The sequence below is a fragment of the Paramisgurnus dabryanus genome, chromosome 1 (assembly GCF_030506205.2).
Source record: "Paramisgurnus dabryanus chromosome 1, PD_genome_1.1, whole genome shotgun sequence".
Classification (NCBI taxonomy): Eukaryota; Metazoa; Chordata; class Actinopteri; order Cypriniformes; family Cobitidae; genus Paramisgurnus; species Paramisgurnus dabryanus.
The window spans coordinates 44691236-44717981 of record NC_133337.1 but is presented as its reverse complement, the minus strand read 5'-3'; the positions used below and the strand labels follow the sequence as shown (position 1 = coordinate 44717981).

At 38.0% G+C, this 26746-nt stretch overlaps 1 protein-coding gene across 4 annotated transcripts in view; it reads right to left on the bottom strand.

The window, feature by feature from the left end:
- sdk2b (sidekick cell adhesion molecule 2b) overlaps nucleotides 1-26746 on the bottom strand; it is a 428287-nt gene that overhangs the window by 111750 nt on the left and 289791 nt on the right. For all 4 annotated transcript variants that reach the window (XM_065262638.2, XM_065262641.2, XM_065262640.2 and 1 more), the window contains exon 2: nucleotides 13061-13220. In XM_065262638.2, the coding sequence (XP_065118710.2) occupies nucleotides 13061-13220 (160 nt within the window). The remainder of the gene's footprint in view (nucleotides 1-13060; nucleotides 13221-26746) is intronic.

The window sequence follows — 26746 nt, the reverse complement described above, 5'->3', positions numbered from 1 at the left end:
TCTTGCACTGGCTTTGTTAAACTAATGCATTTATATCAGCGGCATTAATGATATTGTAAGACCCTCAGGGAAACTAAAGGACTCTTAAGAGATGCATCAATAGAATGCTTGACTTGCAACACAATGGCATCCACCGTTCAATTTATTTTTAACTAAGAGCAAAACTGTACAATTACGTAAATCATGATGTCATTAAACTTCACAACAGATCTAGACAGTCTCATATCCAAGAGTAAATGCAAGCATGCGCACCCTCAAATTGGGCGCCGTATTGTTGAAAAGTAAAAAGCGCTGGTTGGATATCTCATATTTCTAAAAGAGAGGAGAATCTATTAATGTTGTCTGGGCCGAATGCACTGCTCTGTAAGTGTGCTGGTATCAGGTCGCAGACAGCCGGCGAGTGCCACAACAAACAACGCAAATGTTTCTGTGCCACTGCTGTTTTTAATGTCGAGAGGAAGCAAGCAGGTCTTTTTCTACAGATGTCTGAGCTGAACTGAAGGTGATTCAATTTGCTGGGAGCAAAATGCAATGCAGGCAACGTTACGGGAAGTCCTGATAACGTCTGCTGCCTATAGAATAATCAAGGCATATAGTTGATGAATGGCAGTGCCTTGCGGTAACCAAACAACAGCAGCGGTACTGTAGCTGTTACGGTGACAGTAATGTCTGGTGTGTTGAAATAAGATGAGGATGTTTGCTTGGATAAGTTGCAATGAGAGTTATATGGAAATAAAGGGGAAACACTGTTTGTTTGTTTGTTTTACTGTAGTAGCGGCGCACCTCTGTTTCTTGGACTGGAAGAAAATGACTCCAATACAATTGATTTTAAAACTAATTTAAATAAAGATTTATTCCTGGAGGCTAGTAAATGAAGTCAGGAATTAGATTTTCAAGTCAATTTATTAAATGCTACCTTAGCTGGTCAACAGGACTCGACATTAAGTATAGATTGATAGCTCAGGGCAAGCATGAACAATGCTAGGGACAGCTGACAGAACTTTTGTTTCCCGGTCGGGCCAGTGCTGCATCGTGGTTTGGCTAGATGGTGTACAGCTACGGTATTAATCTCACAAAATGTTGGGTTTCAGGGTTCGGTTTGGGGCTAGGATTATGATAAAGCAGTGCTCCTCTGGGAAGATTTCACAAGATTTTTTTCAGTTGCTGTATGCCTTCTAGCCATGATTCTGCATTGTCACAAAAGTTTATCTCTGCACGTGTTTAAGGCCTTGTCAATTAAAATATTCAAGCATAAAAAGATGCGAAACAGATCTTAAAGCACTATTTACGCATCCAAAGTGACGGGTCCCTTGAATGCTTGAATCTGATTGGCTGATGAACGTTTTGATGTGTACAATTATTTTCTGGGAAACGCACGGCGAACGTAGTTCCAGGCAGCTCTCTTGACCGCATTACAGTTCCATATCACTTCGCATAGTTAACTGCAGGGGCGTCACTACACCCCTGTTACTGGGGCACGTGCCCCAGTGTAAATCTTTTGTGCCCCAGTGTAAATCTCAAGTTTAAATTTTAACAGTCTAGTGTATTCATTTCCTTAGATAATCGCGGCAAAAACGGATCTATATGCAATGTAGTTATGCTTGTTACAATGCAGTGTAGTTTTTTATGCAGTTATGTTAGTCACGCTTGTAAAGGCACCGCAGAAGTCGCACTGGCGCGTGCGCGCACAGCCGCATACAAAAGTCCAGGTGGCGCCACGCGATTTAGTTAGCTTATAAAAACATGACGAAACTAAAGTAAGTTCTTTTATAATAATGATAATTTTATTTTGACTCAATCACTATTGGCTCCTGCATATGGACATAAATGTTTTGTGCAAAGCATTAGCCTGACGTTGTCATACTCAATTCTAGTCAGAATTTGAGTCTGATACCGCTCCATTGAGCTATAATTATGAGGCGTGTCTCAACCGAAAAATGCCTCTGCACTCAATTGGATAGACCTACGACCAATCAGAGCAACGGGGTGTGAGACGTATGTTGAAATGACGTATTTGCAGCTTGACCGAACTGCTAGTTATTTCGCTACGACACACACTACAAGTCTGAGTTTGCGAACGTACATCAACACCTACTATGTTTACAACATTTCATTTATATCACATTAAGTCATACAGTAAGACTATCTCTTACCATTTGTACATTAGTTGAACTTCATCCACGACGATACCCATTACGTTTGCTTGTTATATCCATCTCGTCGTGCACACCGAGTTGCATCGCCGTGATACCCATTTTAGTTGCTTCTTTAACTTGATCTTTCATAAGTGCGACAACTTTTGTCGAATCCCGTAGGACGGCAAAAACATCAACAAATGCCTTGCTCGCGTTTCTCTGTTCCTCTTTTAAAATCAATGCTCTGTCGATATCTTTTAGAACAGACTCAATGTCAGAGTCCACACATCTGATTTCTACCGCGGCAGCCATTTCGTTGTAAACAACAGATTCAACACACGCGCTCTTTGGTGACGTGGTTGATTTACGTTACTGATCATCTGTCCATCATCATATAAAGCCCGCCCTGACAATTTGATTGGTTCGACCAGCTTTGGGTCGAGCATAGTAGCAACTCAACGGTGAAACTCCAGACCGATCTTCCCGTTCCTCAAAATGTTGTGGGCGGGGCTAAGATCGGCTGGCACCCAGGCTAGCAAAGCATGGAAAGGGAAGCAGAAAGATTATTTCTTTCTACTGAGGAAGTCAATGGTGCTCCTGTTACCTGTTTGATTACAAATATATAGTGCTCAGCAAAACAAAGAAATTTATTAAGTTTTGTATCAACCAAAGAGGGAGTATGACAGAATTTTTATTTTTGGGTGAACTATCCCTTTAATAAGGATAAAATAAAGCAATAAACCCCAAGAAGCAGTGGGTTACCAGTGCATTTTATAACAGCTCGCGGAGTGCCTAAAACCCCCTTAGCTGTTATAAAATGCACCGGTAACCCAACGCTTCGAGGGGTTTATTGCGTTTATAAAACGGTTACTTCATATGCATAACGTTAGCGGGATTTTATAAAATAAAACACAAATAAGTTGTAATTATATTAGTACAAATATTACTCTTCCGCCAAACAAAGTATTTCCTCAGAATCAAGTGTGACTGAAACAGAGCGCAGTTCCCAACCAACACAGATGCAGCAAAGATACAATGAAAATATGATTTAAGACTGTCGTGTTTATTTTATAAATCAACATTCATCTAATTTAATTTATACATTAACATTTATATCGTACAACTGTTGAAGTGATGATCAAATATGCTTGGAAGCATGCTAAACTCTTTCCCCGTCAGCGTTTTTTTTAAGTTGCCACCCAGTTTTACTTTAATGCCTTACAGAAAAATTATGTTCTTTAAATAAAATTAAAATATCAAATGAAAGAACAGACCATCCGCTTTCAAACAAAAACAAACAAAAAAACGTTTCATCCTACCTTCATTTGTTCTCTTATCACCTCTCCAATTTTTTTAGCTAAAAGCGGAGATAAATCCATTTTTGTGAAGAACTTTTGTAACAGATCAGATTCAGAGCCTGATCAAAACACGCTGTTTTCAGTGTTGAGTGAATGCGTCAGTGTTTAAATTGAGTAAGGTCGCCACCCAGTGGATAATAGCGTAATAGTTATAAACTCCTCAGACAACGTTTTCTCTTTATCGACGAGATGACTCAACAATATTTATTGTCAATTATCTGGATATCGCCATTATTTGTGCAATTGAAGACAAATTAAAAATATGATTAAAGAGTGTGGTGTTTATTTTCATAAATCAGTACACAGCAACAGTGGCGCAGTGATACTTATGTAATGTGGTCTGAACCGTGAGGTTACCGGTGTATTTTATCACGGCTTAGAACGCGTTTCAACCAATCAGAATGAAGAACCAGAACTGCCCGTTTTATAAAATCTATTTTTGCTGTCATGACCTTATGTAATAAAGTTACATGGATCAAAATAAATAAAATAAAAGTCAATTTTAATTTTAGTGCTTTTTTGTGGTGGGGCCAGCAAACTTTTTGGCAGCGCAAGTAAAAAACTGAACCACTGGTCTGACCGGGCCAGTATAATGTTGAGCCCTGGACTACATTAAGTGAAGTGAAACCCATCCCAGTAAGTAGTGACCACAACCACTGCAAGTCGTAAACACCCACACATCCATAGCAATGGGACGCTATCCCTAAAGCGCCCACGGAGCAATTAGGGTTAAGGTGCCTTGCTCAAGGGCACCTCAGGTGCAACCTGCCGGCCGTGAGACTCAAACCGGCAACTCTGGGGTTACAAGTCCAACTCTCTAACCACTAGGTTAACTGCTTACAATAAAATAAAAGTACATAATAGAGTAGATCATAAGGGTATTCAACATGCCGGTAATTTTTGTTTTTCACATATTTATTTAACAGATTCCACCATCCTAAATATCTAGATATTTTTATTACCTTGTCAGATATTTCTGCAAGTAGTTACAGGTGAAAATTAATTGCAAATTCAAAACCAAGAAGTGCCAATAAGAATGAACGCCTTAAGATTTTTCACAGAATTTCTTTGAAAACAGTCGGCCCAAGCCTGTCTCCTTTATAGACAAAGACAAATTATTGCACTGAACTCAAGTTAATTCCTGCAGATCCAGCATGAAATTGTCACTGTTAATGTGAAAATGTGGGCTCAGACTCACAGCTGTGAGAGAGAAACTTGTTTACTGAGATTTCAGACAATGAAAAAAGAAACCACAAAGACAAGAAAGCACAGAATAGAGGAAAACTGGCCTTAAACCACATCTGCAAGTCATTTATCTGATGGTAGGCAAAACAAAATGCTAGACTGCTCTTTATGACTCTCTCTCTTTCTCTTTGTCTCCAATCTCTCTATCAAGCCAACATTGTTATGATCTAAGACTTTTAGAAACAGCGGTTAAAATATATCCAACATATGTACTTAAAGGTACAGTACAGCTACAAATGAAAACACTGACATCTGTCATTCACCCTCATGTGTTAGCTTTGAATCTCTTTTACACTCAAAGCTAACATAAACCTTGGATTGTTCAAGGTACACGAGAACCGTTTGTTTGTGCACCATTTCTTCTGACCCTCCCTCGTCTTATTGCACTGCTCTTGTATTTTGATTTGAATGGGCTTAAGGCGAGATCATCGGTAAATAATGACTTTAATTTTGGTCTGTTCCTTACACACAGCTGTCCTGTGGCTTTATAGAATAAGGCTTAAAATGTAATGCATGAATCTTACGGGCACCTTTTATGTTTTTTTAATGGTGCTTTATGTCCTTTGAGAGTTCCAATCTCTCTTTACTTTCTAGAAAATAGAAACTCTGATTTAGTGTTAAACCTCACATTCGTGTTTCACGAAAGTCCTTCATGTTTGGAATAACATGAGGTTGAGATGAAATTCTCAGAAGACATATACTGTATTGAACCGCTGGAGTCATTTGGATAATTGAAATGATGGATGTACAGTACAGTATGTGCTTCTTGGAGCTTTGCCACGATGACCCCTATAGGAAGATAACATGAAAGCATTTTAATATAATATTATTCATTTGTGTCCAACTATAGAGACTTTTCATTTCTGTACTATTCGTTTAAAGTTAATGTAAGGAATAATTGATGAAGGGCCATTTAATTATTCGAAAATAATGCACACCCAAGGTGGTAATGCTGCCGCGAAGCATTATAAGTGTGCATTATTTTCAAATAATTCAAAGGAATACATTTTTCTACTTATACCATGGTTACCACAAACTTGCTCTGGTGGTTATTTTAAGACACTTGACAAGTTAGGTGTGCATTTTACAGAATAATAATCAACACCCATTCTCAGCCATTTAGAATAAAGCATTCAACAGTCCCGTTGTATAAAAGACTTATAGGGCTCTATCATACACCCAGCACAATGTGTGTTGCAAGTGTCTTTTGTTAGTTTCGACCCAGCTCAATGATCATTTTCACGTTTAGCACCACGTTGTTTAAATAGCAAATGCCCACAACCCTTTTTATAATATGACAAATTAAAGGATTAAAATATAAAAGATAATTATTGAGTGTCTTGGGCATTAATAAGGGACCGATTATGAGACGTTAGAAGGCGATGAAAGAGCTGCTTTACCTGTAGCCTGGTAAGTAAATAAATGCTTGTAAATGCTTGTAAAGTAATGCTGTAAAAAAAACATGGCACTGTCCGAGTGCTGAAACGGCTCTCCGCACGTTTTAAAATTCTTTATCTCCTGTTTGTTACAAATAAAGTATTTTTAGAGTCCAAACCTTTTCTTGCATATTTGCTAATTATTTTATGAGATCACAATGATTATGTAGGATATCAATACATTTACAGCAAATAAAAGCCTGCTATTTTTACTTCTATGACTGAAAAAAACGGCTTTTAAAGGTTTTAATAAAAAATAACAACAATTTCAATAGAAATGAAATTTTTTTTAAAGGGGACAGAGAATGAAAAACCATTTTTATCTTGTCTTTGTTGAATAATGGTAGTCTACCCGCATTCACGAACATACAAAATGTGCTAGACATGCTAAACATCTCAGTCTAATAGAAATTCCTCTTTTAGAAATGTCAGCCAGAAAACGGCCCAATCTGAAAAACTGATGCTTATGACATCACAGGCATCTCACTGCCCCTCCACTTTAAAATAATTGGCTACATTTTTTGAGTGGCAGCAAAGTCAGCCAATCAGTAATGAGATTGCAAGTTAAGCCAGTAGGGGGAGCCAAATAGGTGCAAAACCACTTGTTTAAAATCCCCCACCCTAATAGAGCTATCTGAGAGAGGTTTTTAGAAAGCTTCTAAGGCATTACAGACCCAAACAAAAAAAAAATTGTCTACATGTCACATCACAGAACAAGGATAAATACTCCAATCATTCTATGTCACCTTTAAAGATTATTCTTAAACTGGTCTTCTTTTAATTTAAAAATTCTGCTTTCTAAATAGGGATTAAACATAGTGCCAGGCACAACTGGCTTTTAAAGGGGATGAGAGCTGAGACTCTCATTGGTTTATCTCATTGTAACTCCCAAAACACACCCATTACTCATTAGGAGAACAGGAACAACCCTTTTAGGCCATGCGCTTGGTGCATAAGCCATTTTTTCCCGTCGTTAAATTAGCAAAAGTGGCATCGGACATGCCCATTTAGACTGTGCCGATAAACTAAGATCATTAAAATAGGGCCCAAAGTCTCTTCCGGGAGTAATCATTTTAAGATTGCAAATATACAGTACACCACCTTTAAATTGTGTATTTAATCTCACCAAACACTTGGCAATGTCAAACAGATTCAGAAAATGACTGAGCTCATCAGATGCCCGGCCGGCTGATGTCATTAGTGTCACGGTAGCCGAGTCAACTGAGCTGGCATCAGACAGCAACACGACTGCCAGAAAACAATTGATTGGGCTCATTTGGGAAACTCTCATTTGGATACAGACTCGCATACATACAAACACATTCGCATTGTGTTGGGAGGGGTGAAAGGAAAGGTCACTGTGAGAGCTGGGATGCTTTTAAAGAACCATTTATCACTCCCTCTATTTGCCCTGAAAAATCGTCCATGACCAAATTACCATTGAGCTTTGCTGACTCGCCCACTTTTACATGACTTCACCTGCACCAATGACATAGGGAAGATCAGATACGCACAAACTCAAATGTACGGGTGTATGTCGCACAAATTGATACTCCACAACTTTCCATAAGTTTTATGATGTCTAATAGTGTTCACCTTCACTGGTGATCTCACATTTCACAATAATTTGGTCAGACGAACACCCTTGACCTAAATTATTTACTTAAAGTAGGCCTAATCCCTGAAATTAATATTAATGACCCTGGACGACAAAACCAGTCTAATGCTGCATTTACACCAACCGCGGTAGAGGCGTGAAGCGCGAGTGATTTCAATGTTAAGTCAATGTGCAGACGCGTTGACGCGCGTCAGGAGGTCCCGCAGCGCGGAAGAGGCGTTCGGTGCGGAGCGGAAGACGCGTTTCCGCCTCATTCGCGCGTGAAGCTCGCGCGAAAGGCGCGAATTGAGCGTTGTGCGCGGTACGCGCGAAAGGTGCTTTTGTGCATTTTGCGGATCACGCGAATTTGCGGCTGACGCCCGAGTTGAAAAATTTGAACTTTGGCGGAATTTCGCGCCGCGTTAACCAATCAGGAGCCTGCCTGCTGCTGTGGTGGCAGCCCCGCCCGGAGTCACTTACTCAAGCAGTCACTCGAAGCTATATGACACAAGTTGTTATTTCTATAGAGGAGAAAAAGGACCTCACTTGGAAGAGTGTCAGTAAGGACTTTGGGCAACCTGGTAAGTTGTAATTCACACTTCACTTTTCAGTCACGTGACGTTTATCTACCCGCGCCGTTTATTTTCCCCTATAGTAAGGTTACCCAATACAAACTGGTAACTCTCTTGATAAATGCACAAGTAACATCAGTCATCTTGCAAACAGACACTCGCACAGCAGTTGCCCCTCCCACAAGAAGAGGATTTTGCTTCGGACGCGCGTCAATCGCTTGCTTTTTCCGCGCCTCTACTCCGCTCTACAGGCGCGAATGCATCCAAATTGTTCAAGCGGCAAACCACACGCGGTAGAAGCAATTTTGACGCCAAAAACGCGTTTGGTGTAAACTCAGCATTAAGGATCAATTTAATCAAATCCATTGATGTATTGTTTGTTAGGATAGGAATATGGAATCTAAGTTTGGAAAAAAAACCTAAGAAAATCATTTTTAAATTTTAAATCCTTTTCAAATTAATTCCTTAGCACCACATGCTACCAATGATTAATACATTTTCATATATTTAAAAAAAACCTTCATGGAACATGATCTTTACTTTATATCCTAATGATTTTTTGACATAAAAATCTTTAATTTTGACCCATACAATGTATTTTTGGCTATAATTGCTATTTATCCGGGTTCACGTTTCAATAATTTAATGGCACATTATCATGTTTACCAAATAATTAAATAAATAAATACATTTTATTTCATTGGTACATTTAACGCATCTGTCCTCAGTTTTCTGATATATTGTAGTGTTGTGTAATGGTCACATGACATGCAGATTGCATAAAAAACGTGTTTCTGAAGAATTTTTATGTTAATCTGCATTTCCACGAATATACACTAGATGGCGTATGGCACTTACCCAATTTATAAAAAAACTGAAGCCAAAACGTTGTTTACTCATTTTAAACTCTATGTACTGTATGTTTTGATAATTGTTCTGAATCTGATCTTTAAAAAAAAATCCTTCGAAAAAAGGCAATTATTTCAGCTGTTTGTTAAAAAATATTTTTAAAGAAAAATACCCATATTTAAAGTTTATAAGCAGAAACAATATATAGATAGGATGAAACCTTTTTTCCTGTTGTGTTTGTCTATTGTTTGTTTGAAAGCAAAGGGTCTGTTATCATTGGTATGTTTATATATATTTTAGAAGAACATTTTCCTGGAAGGCAAACTTTTGTGAAAATCACAAAAAAACGCTGGCAGGCAACTTTTCAAAAAATGGCTGGCGGGGAATGAGTTAAAGAAAAAAACTTAATATTTTTGTTAGTTAGCTTTATTTATAGTTTATTATTAAAGATGTATTTGCATTTTATGATTCAAGTGTAATTGATATTATTTTCATAAACTCAAAACCCCACTGAAATCCTCCCGCGAACCACCAGCAAAACATAAAACATACAAAAGGTCATCAAGGTAGGTTTTAGGTTCAGTGGTTCAGACACAAATAGAGTAAAGGTTCTGAAATAAATGAGATCGAGTTGATATGAAACGCAGCAAACTGAGAAGAGTAAGGTGACCAAAGCCAGCAGATCTGTGTCTCACCCCGAGTCTAATCAGTCACCATTATCTTTTAATTAAAGCTCCATTCAGCACAGCTCCAGCGTTTACATGTATAGAAAGATAGTTAATTAAAAAAAATAACTTTAAATTAGGTGACCTTTTACACCACATATACTGGAGAAATGTGAATTCCTACGTTTCCTACACTGAATAAGTATTCATCTGAGAAAATAAAGATAAAAAAGTTACTTCTGATCATGTCACTGAAATATTTTAAGTATCGTCACTCAACAAAACTAAGATGCACTTAAAGCCTCAGAATGTCAATTGGGCATGTGTGGTATTTTATATTATTCTCAACTGAAATACTGTATAATAACATTAATTCAGCTTTTCAGTTTAGAATAGCTAAATATCTGTATAATGTTAATAATTTTGACACGTTATGGCTCTTAAAAGGCTTCAAAGTCGCACTTAAAAATTCATGAATCTAACTGCACTAGAGAAAAATCACACAAAACAAGTTGCATGTGCAAAATATGAAGCTAGACCTCAAGACCTCCTTTTACTTCTCTAATCCATTTTGCAATTACTTTTAACCAGCTGTTCCCAAGGTCATTTTTAATGGATTTTATTTTCTTCAAGTTCACACAGGTGTCCCAGTAGAGTAACCACAGGTCTGGCTCATCTCAATTAACTTTGCTATTTTTCAACAAGATCCAAAAAGCTCCCTAACAAAATACCTATATAATCTAAAACCTAATCAATCACCAAATTTATGTCAAATACTGTGCCTTAATTATTCTTGTGCTATCTTACCTTACAAAAAGTGATACTAAATGTGAAAAATTCATGCATTTGTAAGCATTCCTTATTTTTTGGTCACAATTTAACTCTTTTCCCGCCAGCGTTTAAAAAAAATTGCCAGCCAGCAGCAGCATTTTTTATGATTTTCACAAAAGTTTAATGCCTTCCAGAATATTTAAATATATAAACATACAATATATTAAATCAAAGAACATACTGTGCTTTCAAACAACAACAAAAATGTATCCTACCTTTATTACTTCTCATATATGGGTAGGTTTCTTCAAAAATATTAAATTTTGAGCAAAACGATGAGAAAATTGCATTTTTGTGAAGGACTTTTGATAGAGACCAGATTCAGAGCGATGATCAAAACATACGCAGAGTTTGAACTGTTTGCTCTAAGGGATACTTCCGGGTTTTATTAGTTGGGTAAGAGGGCCACCTGGTGGATAATAGCAGAAATACGGACTGCCGGAATAACTTGTCAATGGCTGGGAAAGGGTTAAATGTAGGGTAACAGATTTGATCCTGAAACATTTTTAGTTATGCTGATTAAAAGTCTCCTCACATCCCGATAGCAGTCACTGTGTTAAGTTGTTTAAATGTATTTGTAGAAATTTATGTGAATCTGTGAAAGGCGTAGGACCAAAAAATGTTCAACAAATCATAGATTTCGGTCCGAACGGACGTTTCCTTTTTTGTCCCTCATACGTAAGCGTAATTTGAATGCCCACCGCGCAGCGAGTCCACGCAGACACCATACGTCATCGGCGCGTTCACGTGCGCTCACCTCCTGTCTGTAAACAGCGAGAACAACAAACTTTTCTGCTGAATTGACAACCTACACAGGAGCCACAAAACTAAAGGCATCTTTTATAACAACAACAGCAAAAACTGCCTGGATCAGCAAAGAGCAAAAACCCAAATTAACATCGGTAACTTTACTGCTTTACCACGAGATGAAACAGCTACAGGAGGCAAAGAGTCTGAAAGGGTCGTTGCACTGTTTATTTTGGTAAGGTAGGTACGCGATATGTTTGTATTGAGATGGATTCAGATATTCTACTTTGATGAAACATTGTGTTGCTTATGAAATTTGTGTTCGTTTACGGATTAGCATAACGATATAGTTACTACGTCTACACAACCGAACCTTAAACAAATTCTGATGTAAACCAGTTGTTTATGTTGGTTATTTTGGAAGTGTTATTCACTTTGTACTGCAAAGTTTTCTCACTGGTGAATGAGACATGAGATGTGACCGTCTGATCTGTGCGTGTTCATGTGTTTGGAAAGAGGTGTGACTTTGGATGGCGATTTGACTTGAGGGTGGGATCGGGATTTCATTGCGGCGCTACCGTTAGAATTTTTCAAAATGTGTTACCCTACCTTTAAAGGGATAGTTTATACAAAAAAGAAAATTCTGTCATCATTTACCTTAATGTTGTTACTTGTATAGATTTCTTTCTTCTGATTACCAAGAAAGAGGATATTTTGAGGAATGTTTGTAACCAAACCGTTCAGAGACAACATTGACTTCCAAAGTATGAAAAAATACTATGGAAGTCAATGGGGTCTCTCCCTTACGAAAATTAACCATGTTTTTACTACAGTTAAGAACAAAAAAACATGGTTACTGTAGTAAAACCATGGTTACCACAAAATAACCATGGTTTTGACAACCATGGTTTTCAAAAACCATAGTTAAACCATGGTTGATGTAGTAAAACCATGGTTTTGCTCATAGTAATAAATTGACCAAAAAACCATTGTTACTACACTTTTACCACAATAAAACCATGGTTAATTTTCGTAAGCATTTGGTTACAAACATTCCTCAAAGTATCATCAGAACAAAAAAAATAATACAGGTTTGTTACAACATGAGAGTGAGTAAATGATGACAGTATGTACTATAAAACCTTTAAAACTCATTAAATAAATGTTTTTTTTTTTATTTCTAATCCATAACGTTTTCCTCTATTGTTCATTTTATAGCACAGCAAGTTTAGCTTTAAATTAGATGGCCTGGAGCAGCTATGAATCATGCCAAACATATAGTAAGTGCAGGGAGCATCATTAATATGGTTCTTACCAATCTAAATCCACAACAATTTAAATTAAACAAAAATAAGTTATTTAAGGCGGTGTGCACAATCTCTGAAAGCCAATGTTGACATTTGAAATCCCCTAAACAAACACGCCCCTACCCCAATAGAATCTGGACCTTCTTTTGATAGACCCGCCCCACACATACGCAACCCATGCAACGATGTCGGTTAGTAGACACGCACCTTACTGCTGATTGGCTACAAGTGTGTTTTGGTACTCGGTCCGACTCCCTTTCCAAAGCGTTTTTCAAAAATTGTGCACCCAGCCTTTAATCCACAAACAAAAACACTGACCTGTATTCCAGTGAGAACCGTGTGATCTCTGTGTCATTGTGGATCCATTTGAATTCCAACGGCCAGCTCCCCTCGGCCATGCACGTCAAAACTAACCGATTTCTCTCCAGGTGCAATTGACTCGGTACCGGTTCTGTCTTGAAGTAAGGTGGAACATCATCTGTGGGGACAGAGACACAAACACTGAGTAAGAAAGAAGATACACGGTTCTCTGGACACCGGTTTGACCAGCTCTAGACTCTCATATTCTTACTGTACTTCCTCCTGTCTGTTTTTTAAAAACATGGCTTGGTGTCTTGTTTGCAGTTCAACAAACCTAAAGATCATTTGAGAATTTGTGACAAAATCATGCAACCTGAATGCCTGAATGTCAATATAGTGCTAGTCTAGGTTGATTTCTGCTGCTTAGTTGTGGACTATAATTGTAGTGTGCTATAATTGGGTCCCCAGTGCTTCTATCAACCTAGAAAATATGAAAAAATACAAACCAGTGTCTTAGTTTTGGTAACCATTCTCTGCAAGCATGTGAAAAAATAAGTCATTGAAATTTGGCTCCCCCTGTGATGTCAGAAGGGGATAATATCGCCCCTTAATCTGCACTATTTAACCAAGGCACTGCCATTTAGTGCAGAGATCAGCTCATTTGCATTTTAAATGACACACCCATAACGGCATATTTTTGCTCACACCTACAAAGTGGCAATTTTAACATTATATAATAAATTATCTATATGGTATGTTGAGCTAGAACTTCACATACATACTCTGGGGACACCAAAGATTTATTTGACATCTTAAAAAAGAAATGTCCCATTTAAGAGTTCAGGGAACTCATCTTGTACACACAACACAATCATGTGCAGACTTACTACGGTAAGTGAGTAGATCTAAACATCTAAATGTACTCGATCATCTAATGGAAAGATACTTAGGAGAGATGAGTCAGAAGATTGTAAGATTCACCATAATAGATAAGCCTGTTACTCTAGACACCCAGAGCCAGCAACTAAATTTTCGATCTTGATCCTAATCATCGGTGTAAATATAGACCAAATTAAATGAACGGTTGGATAATACAATTATAAGATTGAATGATAATCAAGCATTAAAATTAAACTGTCAGAATGATCTATTGGGCCGACAGTTTGCGGTTCATCTCTGGTTTCACTAATTTAAAGGACGCTTTAGTTCTACAGTGGAGAAATAAAAGTGGACTGCATAGCATACTACAAAACTGGCATACTGCGATGCATTACATGGAAATACTTTGCTGGATTCTGCTTGATGCTTTATAACATGGTGTGAAACGGTTAATATATATACAACTTAATCTATACACAAGCTGGGAAAAGACAGTTTGGCACTTACAAATATGGGTGCGCGGGGCAAAAACTAATGCTAGTTAGCTGTAACACGGACTGTTTACATTGTTGCAGAAGGTTGAGCATTTTGGTTTTTCAGTATTTTTTCACGCTGCCGCAAATTATAATGTATAATGTGTTTCCAGAGAGTTATTAATGAACAATGTTTTGGTGGCATGTAAGTATATTTGTTCATCATATGTTTTTTTTTTCTGGTTTGTGAATTAAGTGTGTAAGATACCAAATCTAATGCTATGTCATATTAATCGGTGTCTTGTTGACCTTAAGCATAGCATCGTTATGAAATATGTCTGCAGCTCTTAGCAACTTTTTTGGTGGGTTTGAAAATATTTTAACCCAGCGGGGTTAATTGTAACGCTGTGTTACAACTAACCCCTCAGCACTTGATATGAAAACGCTAACGTTAGCGTAATTCTTGTCGTTGTTTTAAATAGACTACACACGAATGATTGCTGGCTGCCATCAAAATAAATGTGCCTGTCTTACAAAAAAATCGTGTCAATTTTATTTTTGTTCATAATATTGATTGAATAAGATCACGTCAAAGATTAAATTTACAATGAATGAATGGCTTAAATCAGACTTTGATGCTCATTATCACAGAATTTGATTTTGAAACTGTAGTATGGTTATTACAGACTGGGTCACATATAAAAAAAAGTTTTGTCATAATTGTGCTGCTTTTTCTCACATATTTAGACATTTGAATCCATTTATTATTGAACTATTGATAGAAAAGGGCTGGATGAATGAATACAGTGTGGATATCTGTCTATTATAGACAGATATATAAACAATATCCACTTCAAGTATATAGACAAAATAGTATTGAAATATTTGCCTGCAAACTTAATTTTTAGCAAGTGTTACAACTAACCCCCTGCCTGTTACAATTAACCCCACCTATGGGGTAAGTTGTAACGTTTGCACTTCTGTCATGTTTGTTGTAATCATTCAATAATGTTAAGTACTAGAAACAAACTCCAAATGTTCATTTGTAGCAGAGAGATATGTGTGTTGCTTGTGTAAAATATCATTAATCAAACTCAAATATTTTTTGAATGATTGAGACGAAACCAAAAAGCTTTAGGTTGTGCCCAGCTCTTCCCTACTATAAGTCAAACTATTTTTATTATTGCATTGCATTTGATAACAAACTAACAAACCAAGTGACATTTATCAATTTATTAATGATAGATAAAATAAATTAGGTTCATTAATTTACTGTGAAGATGTCTAACATGTTCTTTGCATACTTTTTGCACATATATTTTAGCCCAAAAGCATGCATAAATTAATCCAAAGCCATGCATACTTCTTAAACCCACCAGAAATATTACACCATCCGTGCAGTTTTGAGATAGACTTACTCCAGTTTTCCTGCTACCGAAATGCACTAATCCTAATCTCACATTTTATTTACTGTAGAACGGATAGTATGCAAAACAAGATTCTGCTACAGCTAAGCACGCAACGAAGCCAGCTACTCAGATGGACACGTGAGGTTTCGTAACAGCAGACAGCATGCGAGGAGGTAGTTAATGTGATGCATGGTTTGGGATATTAGCAAAGTTTTATGAAAATGAGGTGGAAGGAGTCGCACATTTGATCAGACGGGTGAAGCAAATTGTTCCCAAGCGTTAGGAGCAATACTTTAATCTCTGATAGAGAGATAACATGACAGAAAGTGAGCCAGGGAGCATCACAGAGAGAGAGAGAGAGAGAGTGAGGATGAGAGATACAGTGAGAAGACATTGATCATCGATGAGTATCAGAACTGGGATTTCTCCCTCATTAGAGAACAAATGATCCAGCCCACTAAAAGCTTTAATGATCATCAACGGGGATAACAAACACTCTGATAGGCCTCTGCGGGCCCGGACGAGCAGATATACAATACCAAGATCACATAGTTTCTATTAATGGCACCAATGAGGAGTTTATGCCCTACTGTAACCTTGCATGAGCTTTCCAGTAACAAGTACTCCGGGAGCAAATTGTGTATATTGGAAAGGGACTTTTAGGACACCTATCTTAATTTACTGCGTGCGGATAAGGGACTCGGTGGGTGGAAAGATGAAGTTTTAAGAGAGAGGGCTTTGAAATACTCAGATTACCATATCGACTCTTCTGAGAGAAGCTACCCTAATGGGCGCCGGTGTTAGATCCAGGCGTTGAAAACTGTAAATTTCAGAGTTGATTTTTAAAAAGCCTGTCAGAGAGGTTCAAGACGGTGGGTTACTGCTCTCAGAAGATACTCGGCAATTATGGGCTCTTTGCGTCCACTGCGCTTGTTATCGTAAGTGCAAGAAAGAAGTGCAAAGGAGAGGGGTCAGGTGGGCAACAATAGCTGTTTTGGCGACAGGTGGTCGAGATGCCAAAAGGGCTTCACAGTGGCACAAATTCCACGAGGAGAATTACACTTCCAAACTCATTAACGGGTATCACACACATACTTATGAGAAACACACACACACTGCCGAGAGGTTACCATCCATAATTAAACTGGTTTCTATTTAAAGTATGGGAACCTCTGGCCCTCTTACACTCTTTCTCATAATGGTCCATCACGTTTAGGGCTAATTAAAGAGAACTGGAGGTGTGAATGAATATAAACATAGACACAAACAAATATATTAATGCAATCCTAATGCAACTACTTAAAATTTTATTTTATTGCCTGGCTTGTAACCTGAAGATCCCTGGTTTGGGTTCAGAAAGCGACTGTGGCGCCCTTAAAGAAGGTACAATTGGTACCCCCCTCTGCTACAAGTGTGTGAGTGTTTACCACTGACTGTGATGGGTTAAATGCAGAGAGTATAAGAACCTAAGCCTTTAGATTTTTATTCCTGACCCAGTTAACCACACATCTTTAACAGCCGTGTCATCTGGGCACAGGGTGTCTGTTGACAGAGTCATTGCAGTGGCTAAACCGCTGTTTGTCTTTTGCCTGTGTGTTTGTCCCAGAGAGACATCAAGTGCAAGGCCAACATTCATAAACACACACAGAGTCACACTCCAGTTCAATAATGCCAAGGCCATTCTCGGTCTCCTAATAAACTTTTTTTCCCAGAATGCCCTGCCAAGCCCTCTCATACAACACCCCGGTGCCCTAGAGCAAGTTCACATCAGTACCGCAGCCAAAATATGAAGTGTGTTGCTACAAAGTGGGACTTTTAGATAAGAGACCCTAGTGACTTAGGATTAGTAAAATCAAACATAACACATTTAACGTTTTTGTTAAAAATAAATATAAGCATTTATTGTGCAAGTACATAAAACGCATTTTAGTGTCTCCTGGCTTACCCTGATTTGCACTGGTATACTTATAATAATTTATCATTTGAGCTTATGGGTATGATTTTGGGGGAAATGTCGGTTTGATTTTATTTGACTTAACCCATGTAAAGAAAATAAACTACACAAGTAACTTGCAATTGTTTGTTTTAAACAGGGATGGCGATAGAGAGGCACAACGTACCAATTGAAGCTTTAAAAAAACACTGCGTTAAACAAAATGGACACAATAGGATCCTTTAACTCTTTCCCATCCATTGATGAGTTATCTGATAAGGTTTTATGTTAATCTGTAATACCGCAATTATCCACTAGATTTAAACTCTGTGTATGTTTTGATAACCATTCTGAATCTGATCTCTAAAAAATTCCTTCACAAAAATACAATTATTGCAGCTTTTTTGCTAAAAAAAATATTTTAAAGAAAAATATCCATATTTAAGAGTTTATAAGCAGAGAAAAAATATAGATAGGATGAAACGTGTTTTTTCCCCCCGCTTTGTTTGCTTGTTTAATTTTGTTTGAAATCAAAGGGTTTGTTCTTTCATTTCATATATTTGTATGTTTATATATTTTTAGAAGAAAATTGTCCTGGAAGGTATATTGTGAAACTTCACAAAAATCACAAAAAAATGTTGCCGGGCAACTTTTCTTTAAAAAAAAAAAGTCTGGCGGGGAATGAGTTAAAATGTACATTAATGCATCCAAAATAGATTATACATATTTACTGAAATTAAAAAAAGACTAATACATAAAAATAGGGCTATCAAAAGATTATATATAAAAATTATATTGATTATATAATTAATTTTATCATATATATATATATATATATATATATATATATATATATATATATATATATATATATATTGATTATATAATTAATTTTATCATATATATATATATATATATATATATATATATATATATATATATGTGTGTGTGTGTGTGTGTGTGTGTGTGTGTGTGTGTGTGTGTGTGTGTGTGTGTGTGTGGGTGTGGGTGGGTGTTATATAACACACATAAATAAATGTTATTTATATATACATTTGTTTAATTTATATATAATATAAAATATATAAATTTATGTATTTGTAAATGTTTCTCAACTATATACTGCACATGAATTTTTGTGTATTTATATATACATAATAATTACATACAGTACCCATACATATATTATGCAAACACAAACATTTATTTTGTAGGCGATTAAGCATGATTAATCTTTCGACAGCCCCCCCCCAAAAAAATTATAATGTAGATGAAGTACAAAAATTTACAGTTTTTCTATTTATACACAATAGCATTAACTTAAACAACTACACAACAAATTTTTTTTATATCCAGTACGTAAAATAATCACAGTCAAAATGTGCACCGCATCGGCGCCGATAGCCCTGTGGTTAGTGCGCTGACATATAGAACCAGTGCGATCTTCACCCAACACTTTCCCATAATCTCTATACTATCCAAATAAAGGCATGAAAGCCCCCAAAATATAACTTTAAAAAAGTGCACCATAAATATACACAGGGACCTCTAACTGTGCTTCATAGGAATTGTCAGACTCAGACTTTTGACTGTAAAAGTCTCCACTTCATCCCAGACAATGCTGAGCGTCTGGAAAGCTTCAGTAAAAGCAAGTGGACCTTATAATAGACTGTCGTGAAAACATCTGGGACAGAACTAGGGAATGTCTTGAAAATAAATTACAAGTCCATGGCTTGACTGAACTTTTCCAGACACGCAATCTCTCTTTACAAAAACCGTGTCTGTACGCAGACTATACCTCATATAGAGAAACATGTCAAAACTGACCTGTGAGAACATTACAGGTGGTCTTCACCAGCAAAAAGCTTTGAACAAATCAATATCAGCAGGTTTGTGTGAGCATTAGGGAATACAAAATATTGAAAGTCTTTGAGATGTCCTCACTAACTTAAACAAACCTGTATGTGCATCAGCATATGTGGGCGAGTTAGTTTCATTTCCCCACAGATGGAATACAATCTCACCGGAGAAGTGTCGGCACTAAGCAAATGATGGGATTATGATTATGGAAAGCAAATCTAATCCTGCATTATGACAGACAACACACCAGGCGCAGTGGATATTCCAGTAGCCTATATTGCATTAATGCACTTCTAGATGACTTTCATATACTTATAACCAACAACTGTAACACTATTCAAACTTTTACATTTAAAAACACTGACGAAAAATAATGATAAAAATAGTGTCAGGTGATAATGGTATGTCGGATTGCCTACCACATTTACAACAGTGTACTTTGATATTGTGTTATTCACATATCCTTATGTCCAAATGCTCCTGGGAAGAAGAATTTACCATAGACACCAGCAAGAAGTCACATTTTTATGACACACAGTTGCAAAAAGGTGAAATACTGTAATGTTTTTTACCTCTGCATACATCCAACTGCAGCATTGACGTATGTGTAATCGCAGTTCTCATTACAAGTCAGCAGGTGATATAATGAGATGTTTCACTGAGTTTTTTTACTTTCATTCTGAATTAAGAAAGCAAAGGCAAACCACTGGCAACAGCATAATTATTAAAGCTCACATAACGTGTGCTGTTTATTCTTATATCATGTTAATCATGAGTAGTATTACATCAAATCCAAAGTTTTATCAAATTTATAAAAGACAGGTGTTCCAATACTTCCCAAATAAACCCGAGCTCCTGGACATTACCCGCTATCTCTTGATAACTTATGATTCACTACATGTTTGTATTGTATGCATTATATGCACTAAGTGCCGATTGACAACAAAATCAATTCCTTACAGATCCTTAAGAATAGCATCATTCACTTCCCTAAATTTGGAATTGCTGTTTTGGAAATATATGTTTTATCTGGCAGTTCATACAACTTATCAAAGTTTTGCAGCATTTCTTTCAAAGTAGTTTTTTCCACTGTATTGAATGGCTTTGCAATGTATCGCATTACACTGTCAGTTAGGGAGCGCCATCTGATACTGTCTCGTTTATACAGGCGCTGCAGCTCCCCCTAGTGTTTTTTAAAGAGATGTGCAATCATTGGGGTGAACTAAAATCATGTGATGAGGTCAAACTATCGCAATGATTATATAATAATTGTGACGTTGATTTCGTGTCAGCTTTTGGTTGGTGTGTGCATGCCCAATTCTGGTTAAAGTGCCCATATAAGGACTTCCACTATACTTCCAGCATTAAAATTGCCCTTAAAAAAATAAAGCAAAATTGTTATGTATGAATTTTTTATGTTAAAAAATAATAATTTTAGTACTTTAAGTACTCATACGTCCTTATCCGTCCAACTGCTTTTTAACACTTTACAGACTATTTATAGCAGAAAGATATGTATGGAAATTGTATGGAGTGTGTGATTAACCCATGGAAGAAAATCTTACATACTGACTGCATATGATTAGCATTTGTATGTTTGTATATGTTTGTTTTGTATTCAGTGTGTGCCATTCCCGAGCAAACACACCATGCATTATTGAAAAGGAAAGTAGATTAACTGCATTTTTAGCACGCTTGTTTTAAGTGACCACACCTTTGCAGTTTATAAAAATGGAGGAGGCGGTTGATGCCTTTAGTGGTTGTGTTTAGTTGTACAAATAAAAATAGAAGAATAAAAACAAAATGAGAAAGGGTGAGACAGAACAAAATAAGGACCACACCGCAGGCTTCAAAACAGGTCACACACTGTGTAGTAAATCCATTTGACCTAACTTCACCCATACCTCTTAAACATCATATACTAGAGCTGCATGGTGTAGGATAACTGCAATCTGGTTAATGTGAACTTAGCAATTGATTTAAGTAGATAGTATTTGACCCTATGTGACTAAAATACGCTTGCAAATACTGCCGAGTGCGATGACTTTTCTTATAGCTGCAATCCAAAGCTTTTTTTAATTAAAAATAAACAAAAATCAGTTCTTAAACATCAGCGGACAAATCTGCTAACCTTACGCATATTCATCATATAATAATGATTCATAATTTTAACTTTGCAGGAAATGTTGTTTTCAATGCACTTAAAAATAAGTAATAATAGCAATTTTATGTTTCAAACGAAGATAGCAATGGTAATAGCTACAAATTGCAGCTTTAATGGGACTCTGAGAGCTGAGTTCATGTATACATGTATTTGTTCATGTCTCAGCATGTCAGTGCTTTAATCCGATGATCTTCTCAATTTTCCGCTATTAGAACAAGAGCAGAAACAATTATTTAGGTATAATTGTCCTAAAGTAATTGATGCCGCCAAGAAGGAGACAAGTGGAGGGGAGGATCATGGGAGCTAAGGTTGCCCAGTGGAGATAAATGAAGTGAAGCTATTATCAAAGCACTTTTGCCGTTCTCATAATTTCATTTAAGAGCAGATGGGAATGATTAAAGCACTAACAATAAGCATACTCTTAATAGACATATTGTTATTCTACTGTTATTATTATTAATTATTATAGCTACTCATACACACAGCACACAGAATGGGCAGTTTCTCAGATTAATATCACTTTCTTTCCTTGCATTCCCCTGCGATGAAGTATAGATCCGTTTTATAGATTTCCAGTGCACTTGAATAGTAAAGTGCACAGGGGATTATGGGATTGAAGCATCTTGTTGAGGCCCTGACTTACAGACCTACATGCATGCATAATAGCAAAGCTAGACTTGCATGCATGCATACCGGCACATATACACACACAGGGAAAGCGTTGTATAAACCGATGGAGTATTGTGCCTTTAAGAGGACATTAAATCCATGTGGTCTGAAGTTACCATCACAGTAGAAGGTCATGGCAATCTCTCACCTTGTCACTGCCATAGGTCAAGTGGCTTTTTCACATAACGCACGGACAGCACATCCCTACCCACACATTCGCTTAAACTCTTCGGTGAAAAGAAACTTTCTAGCCTTAGATGGCCACACTTTTGAGAGCTTAAACTGAAGCACTGTCCATTCTTTGGCCACTAGTTTGACTGCTTAAAAAGTTGAACAAGTCAAAGTTTACCCCTGAGGAGCAATACTCGGTGGTAGTTTTTGTATATCATCCTCTGCCTCACAACCTCCTTTCCACGCAGTTCACAACAATGTCCCACTGCTTATTTAGTTTAGTTCCTAAACACATAAAAGAGTTTATTCTCCCAGAAGCGTGCTCCTGTTAGCGTAAAGCCGTCTCGCAGTGTTGGGTTTGTGAGGGTGAGTGTTTTTGGAAGAGAAATCGTGAGGCTTTGAGCAGTCAGGCCAGACTAATTCTTAATTCACTCTTAATGAGCTTCTAATGAAGAAGCCTTGTCCCATTACACTGCATACAGACAAAACAAAGCTAAGTGCATAGACAGAAGAAAATGAATGAGTGTCTGAATGAATAAAGGGAACGTTATAGAAATTGTTATGCAAAGTAAAATTTTATAAAGACTACAATGGTAGTACGTCAATACCACATTTACATTTATGCATTTGTTGTTAATGTTAATTATACATTACGAAGGCAATTTTGTTTGATTTATTTGCATGAATGATTTGTTTATCCCAAAAAAATTTCATATTTTTTTTAGGGGTGACCCAGAATAGTCGAAGATTCGATGCATCGATAGGAGAAGCCTGATTCGACTACCAATCTCACAGTCGAATCGTCGCAGATGTGTTATGAAATGAGGATCATTCAATTTTGGACGTACATGGGTGCACACATTATCTGATTTCACATATAACAGCTTTCTTACAATATATTAATATACAGCATATTATGATAATGCTGCAAATTATATGTGAAGTAACAGCTTTCAATAAATATTTTTAAAATGCGTTAATAAATCCAACAACCCCTGTGACCGAGCTACACGGAGGTTTCTTCATTAATAAACCATTGCCTCTTTTGTTTCTACATTTAAAAGACAAAGCTGGCAATTATATTATGGCTATACTTTTCTATTCTTTTAATAATTTATTTTATTTTATTTATAAATCACTCTGGGTTATCTGATTTAACTATTTGGCTTGTGTTTTGTTTCTGTGCACTTGAGGCATTTTGCACATTTGTTCTGCACTTTGTTACTTCTGACCTTATTTTATTAAAAAAATGTATCTATTATAAACGTAAATTCTGATCTAATTTAAGTCTGTAAATTTTGGATAGCTTTTCGTTGTATCGATGTTGCGCTATTGCGTGCTGGCCATGCTTGCGCATGTAATTTAGCCGAACGGGCTAGGTGCTCTGCGTCTCATATTTAGGAGTTCATCAAACTAAACATTAAAAAACTGATGTTTTTCGACAGGTATAAGTTTTTTAAATGTATTTATCATGCATTTTGGGTATCTTGTCAAAAGTTAAACTACAAAACAGGTAAGCCGTTTTTTTATTTCGGTGATAAAACGGAAACTCTCTGCACCGAACCTATTTCTGCCTGACACGGATGTCTTTCTTGTGATTTAATATTATGGTTGGTGTTCACTTTTAAATGATAGCAAAGAGATTCCTGAAATAAATAATATCATCCGGTCTTTCTGTATCTAAAGTGAATACAGAGATTATCAAAGTCAGAGCAAGCAAGCAGGTATTTCTGTGCTAAATAATAACGCATAGTGTCTATAAAATCATTAATTTCAGTGTTTTTCATGCTATAAATTAACGTTTAATGAATTGTAAATAAAGTTTAGTTTTCATCATTTACAGTCACAATCACAAATTATTTGTCATTTCTCTTTTTTTTTTTTTTGGTCATGACTGCTTTGACGCGCTATATCTTCAAATTAAATAAAAACACTTAATTGTAGCCGGGGTTTCCAAGGCAGAATCGCTTAGGTTACTCATGTAACCCCGGTTCCCTGAAATAACGGGAACGAAGCATTGCGTCAGTTTGCTGACGCTATGGGGGAAACTCCTGTTTACTCCGTGATTGAAGCCTATTGGTTAACGTCTGTAGAAAATACAGACCAATGACGTTTGAGCCCGCGCGGGGGCGTGGCACACGTCCCTATATAAGCCGGTAAAATACGTCAAGAGCTCATTATTATTCGACTGAAGCGCGCAGCCGAATAACACTCGCTGCGTAGACGTTTGTAGCACGGCCAGCGACGCAATGCTTCGTTCCCGTTATTTCAGGGAACCGGGGTTACATGAGTAACCTAAGCGTTCCCTTTCAATACGGTTCACTTCGCATTGCGTCAGTTTGCTGACGCTATGGGGGAACGTAATCCCATCCCGCCGTGCATACACAACGGACTGAGGTGCCCTTACCGGAGAGACACTGCATGTGGCCCTAACCCAGCATATACATAGCTCTAGCGAGCGCAAGTGTAAGCACCATATATGGGACAGTAATACGCATACAGTGAAGTTTCTAAACGCACCATGATGCATATACAATAGAGCACGAGACGGCGGGTTCCCTGAGCGCGCCGCGAGCTGTGCATGATCTATTAATAGGTAGCCCTGACGGTGAGCTAGCAACGCACCGTGAAGGCATACAGAAACGCAATCGCGTGAATCATTAAGCCGATAAGACCTGTGCTTGTAAGGCAGGGACATCCAGGCTATAAAATCTGACAAACGTAGACGGCGAGGACCAGCCGGCCGCGTTACAAATGTCAACGATAGAAATCCCCGTAGACCAAGCCCAAGATGAAGCCATACCCCTCGTGGAGTGAGCTTTTAAACCAACTGGACAATGTTCATTCAGGGAGGCGTAAGCCAAAGCAATGGCTTCGACGATCCATTTAGATAGCCTCTGTTTAGTGAGCGGCATACCTAAGGAATGTTGTGCGAAGCTTACGAACAGCTGATCTGACTTGCGGTATGAGGCAGAACGGTCCGTGTATATTCTTAACGCTCTGACGGGGCAGAGCGTGTTCGGGGTTTGTTCGCCGTCCGCCGTTGGAAGGGCGAGAAGTGAAACCACCTGAACTCTAAATGGCGTGGTCAAAACTTTAGGAATGTATCCCGCTCTCGGTCTAAGGATCACTTTGCTATCGTTAGGACCGAATTCCAGACACGACGGGTCAATTGAAAACGCGTGTAAATCGCCCACTCGTTTAACCGATGCCAACGCCAGGAGGAGAGCGGTTTTAAACGAGAGAGCGCGCAGGTCAGCCTGCTCGAGGGGCTCGAAAGGGGGACCGCGCAGCGCTTTCAGGACCGTGGACAGATCCCAAGACGGGACCGTGTTAGGTCGCGGTGGGTGTAGTCTGCGAGCGCCTCTGAGGAATTTAATGATTAGATCATGTTTTCCCACGGTGCGACCGGCGATAAGGGCGTGATTCGCCGTTATCGCCGCCACATACACTTTAAGCGTCGAGGGCGCGCGACCGCTGTCCAGCATTTCCTGCAGAAAGGAGAGAATATGCTCCACTTCACAGGTGTTTGGGTTTAAGTCTTTCGTCGTGCACCAATCAGAAAAATAGACCACTTTTGAGCGTAAAGGCGCCTGGTAGATGGGGCCCTAGCTTCAGTTAGAGTATTTAACACTCGTCCTGAAAGGCGTGAAGGTTGCCGTTCAGAGACCAAACGTGTAGATTCCATAGCTCCGGCTGTGGATGCCATATCGTCCCTCTCGCCTGAGATAGGAGGTCTTTCCTCAGCGGTACTGGCCATGGTGCTGATGTTTTCAGCTGCCATAGGTCGGGGAGCCACGGTTGATTGTGCCAAAACGGAGCGACCAGAATTATCGCGCATTTCGTCTCTCTTATCCTCTGAAGGACCTGTGGTAACAGGGCCACCGGAGGAAAAGCATACAGAAGACACGCCGGCCATGCTTGCGACAGGGCATCGTGATGTCTCGAGAAGAAGATCGGGCAATGCGCGTTCTCGTCTGATGCAAACAGATCGATCTCCGCCCGGCCGAAGACGGTCCATATTCTCTCGACCGTCTGAGGATGCAGTCTCCATTCTCCCGGCGGCGGACCGTTGCGCGAGAGAATGTCTGCACCCGTATTGGCTACACCCGGTACGTGAGTCGCTTTTAACGAACGTACGTTCGC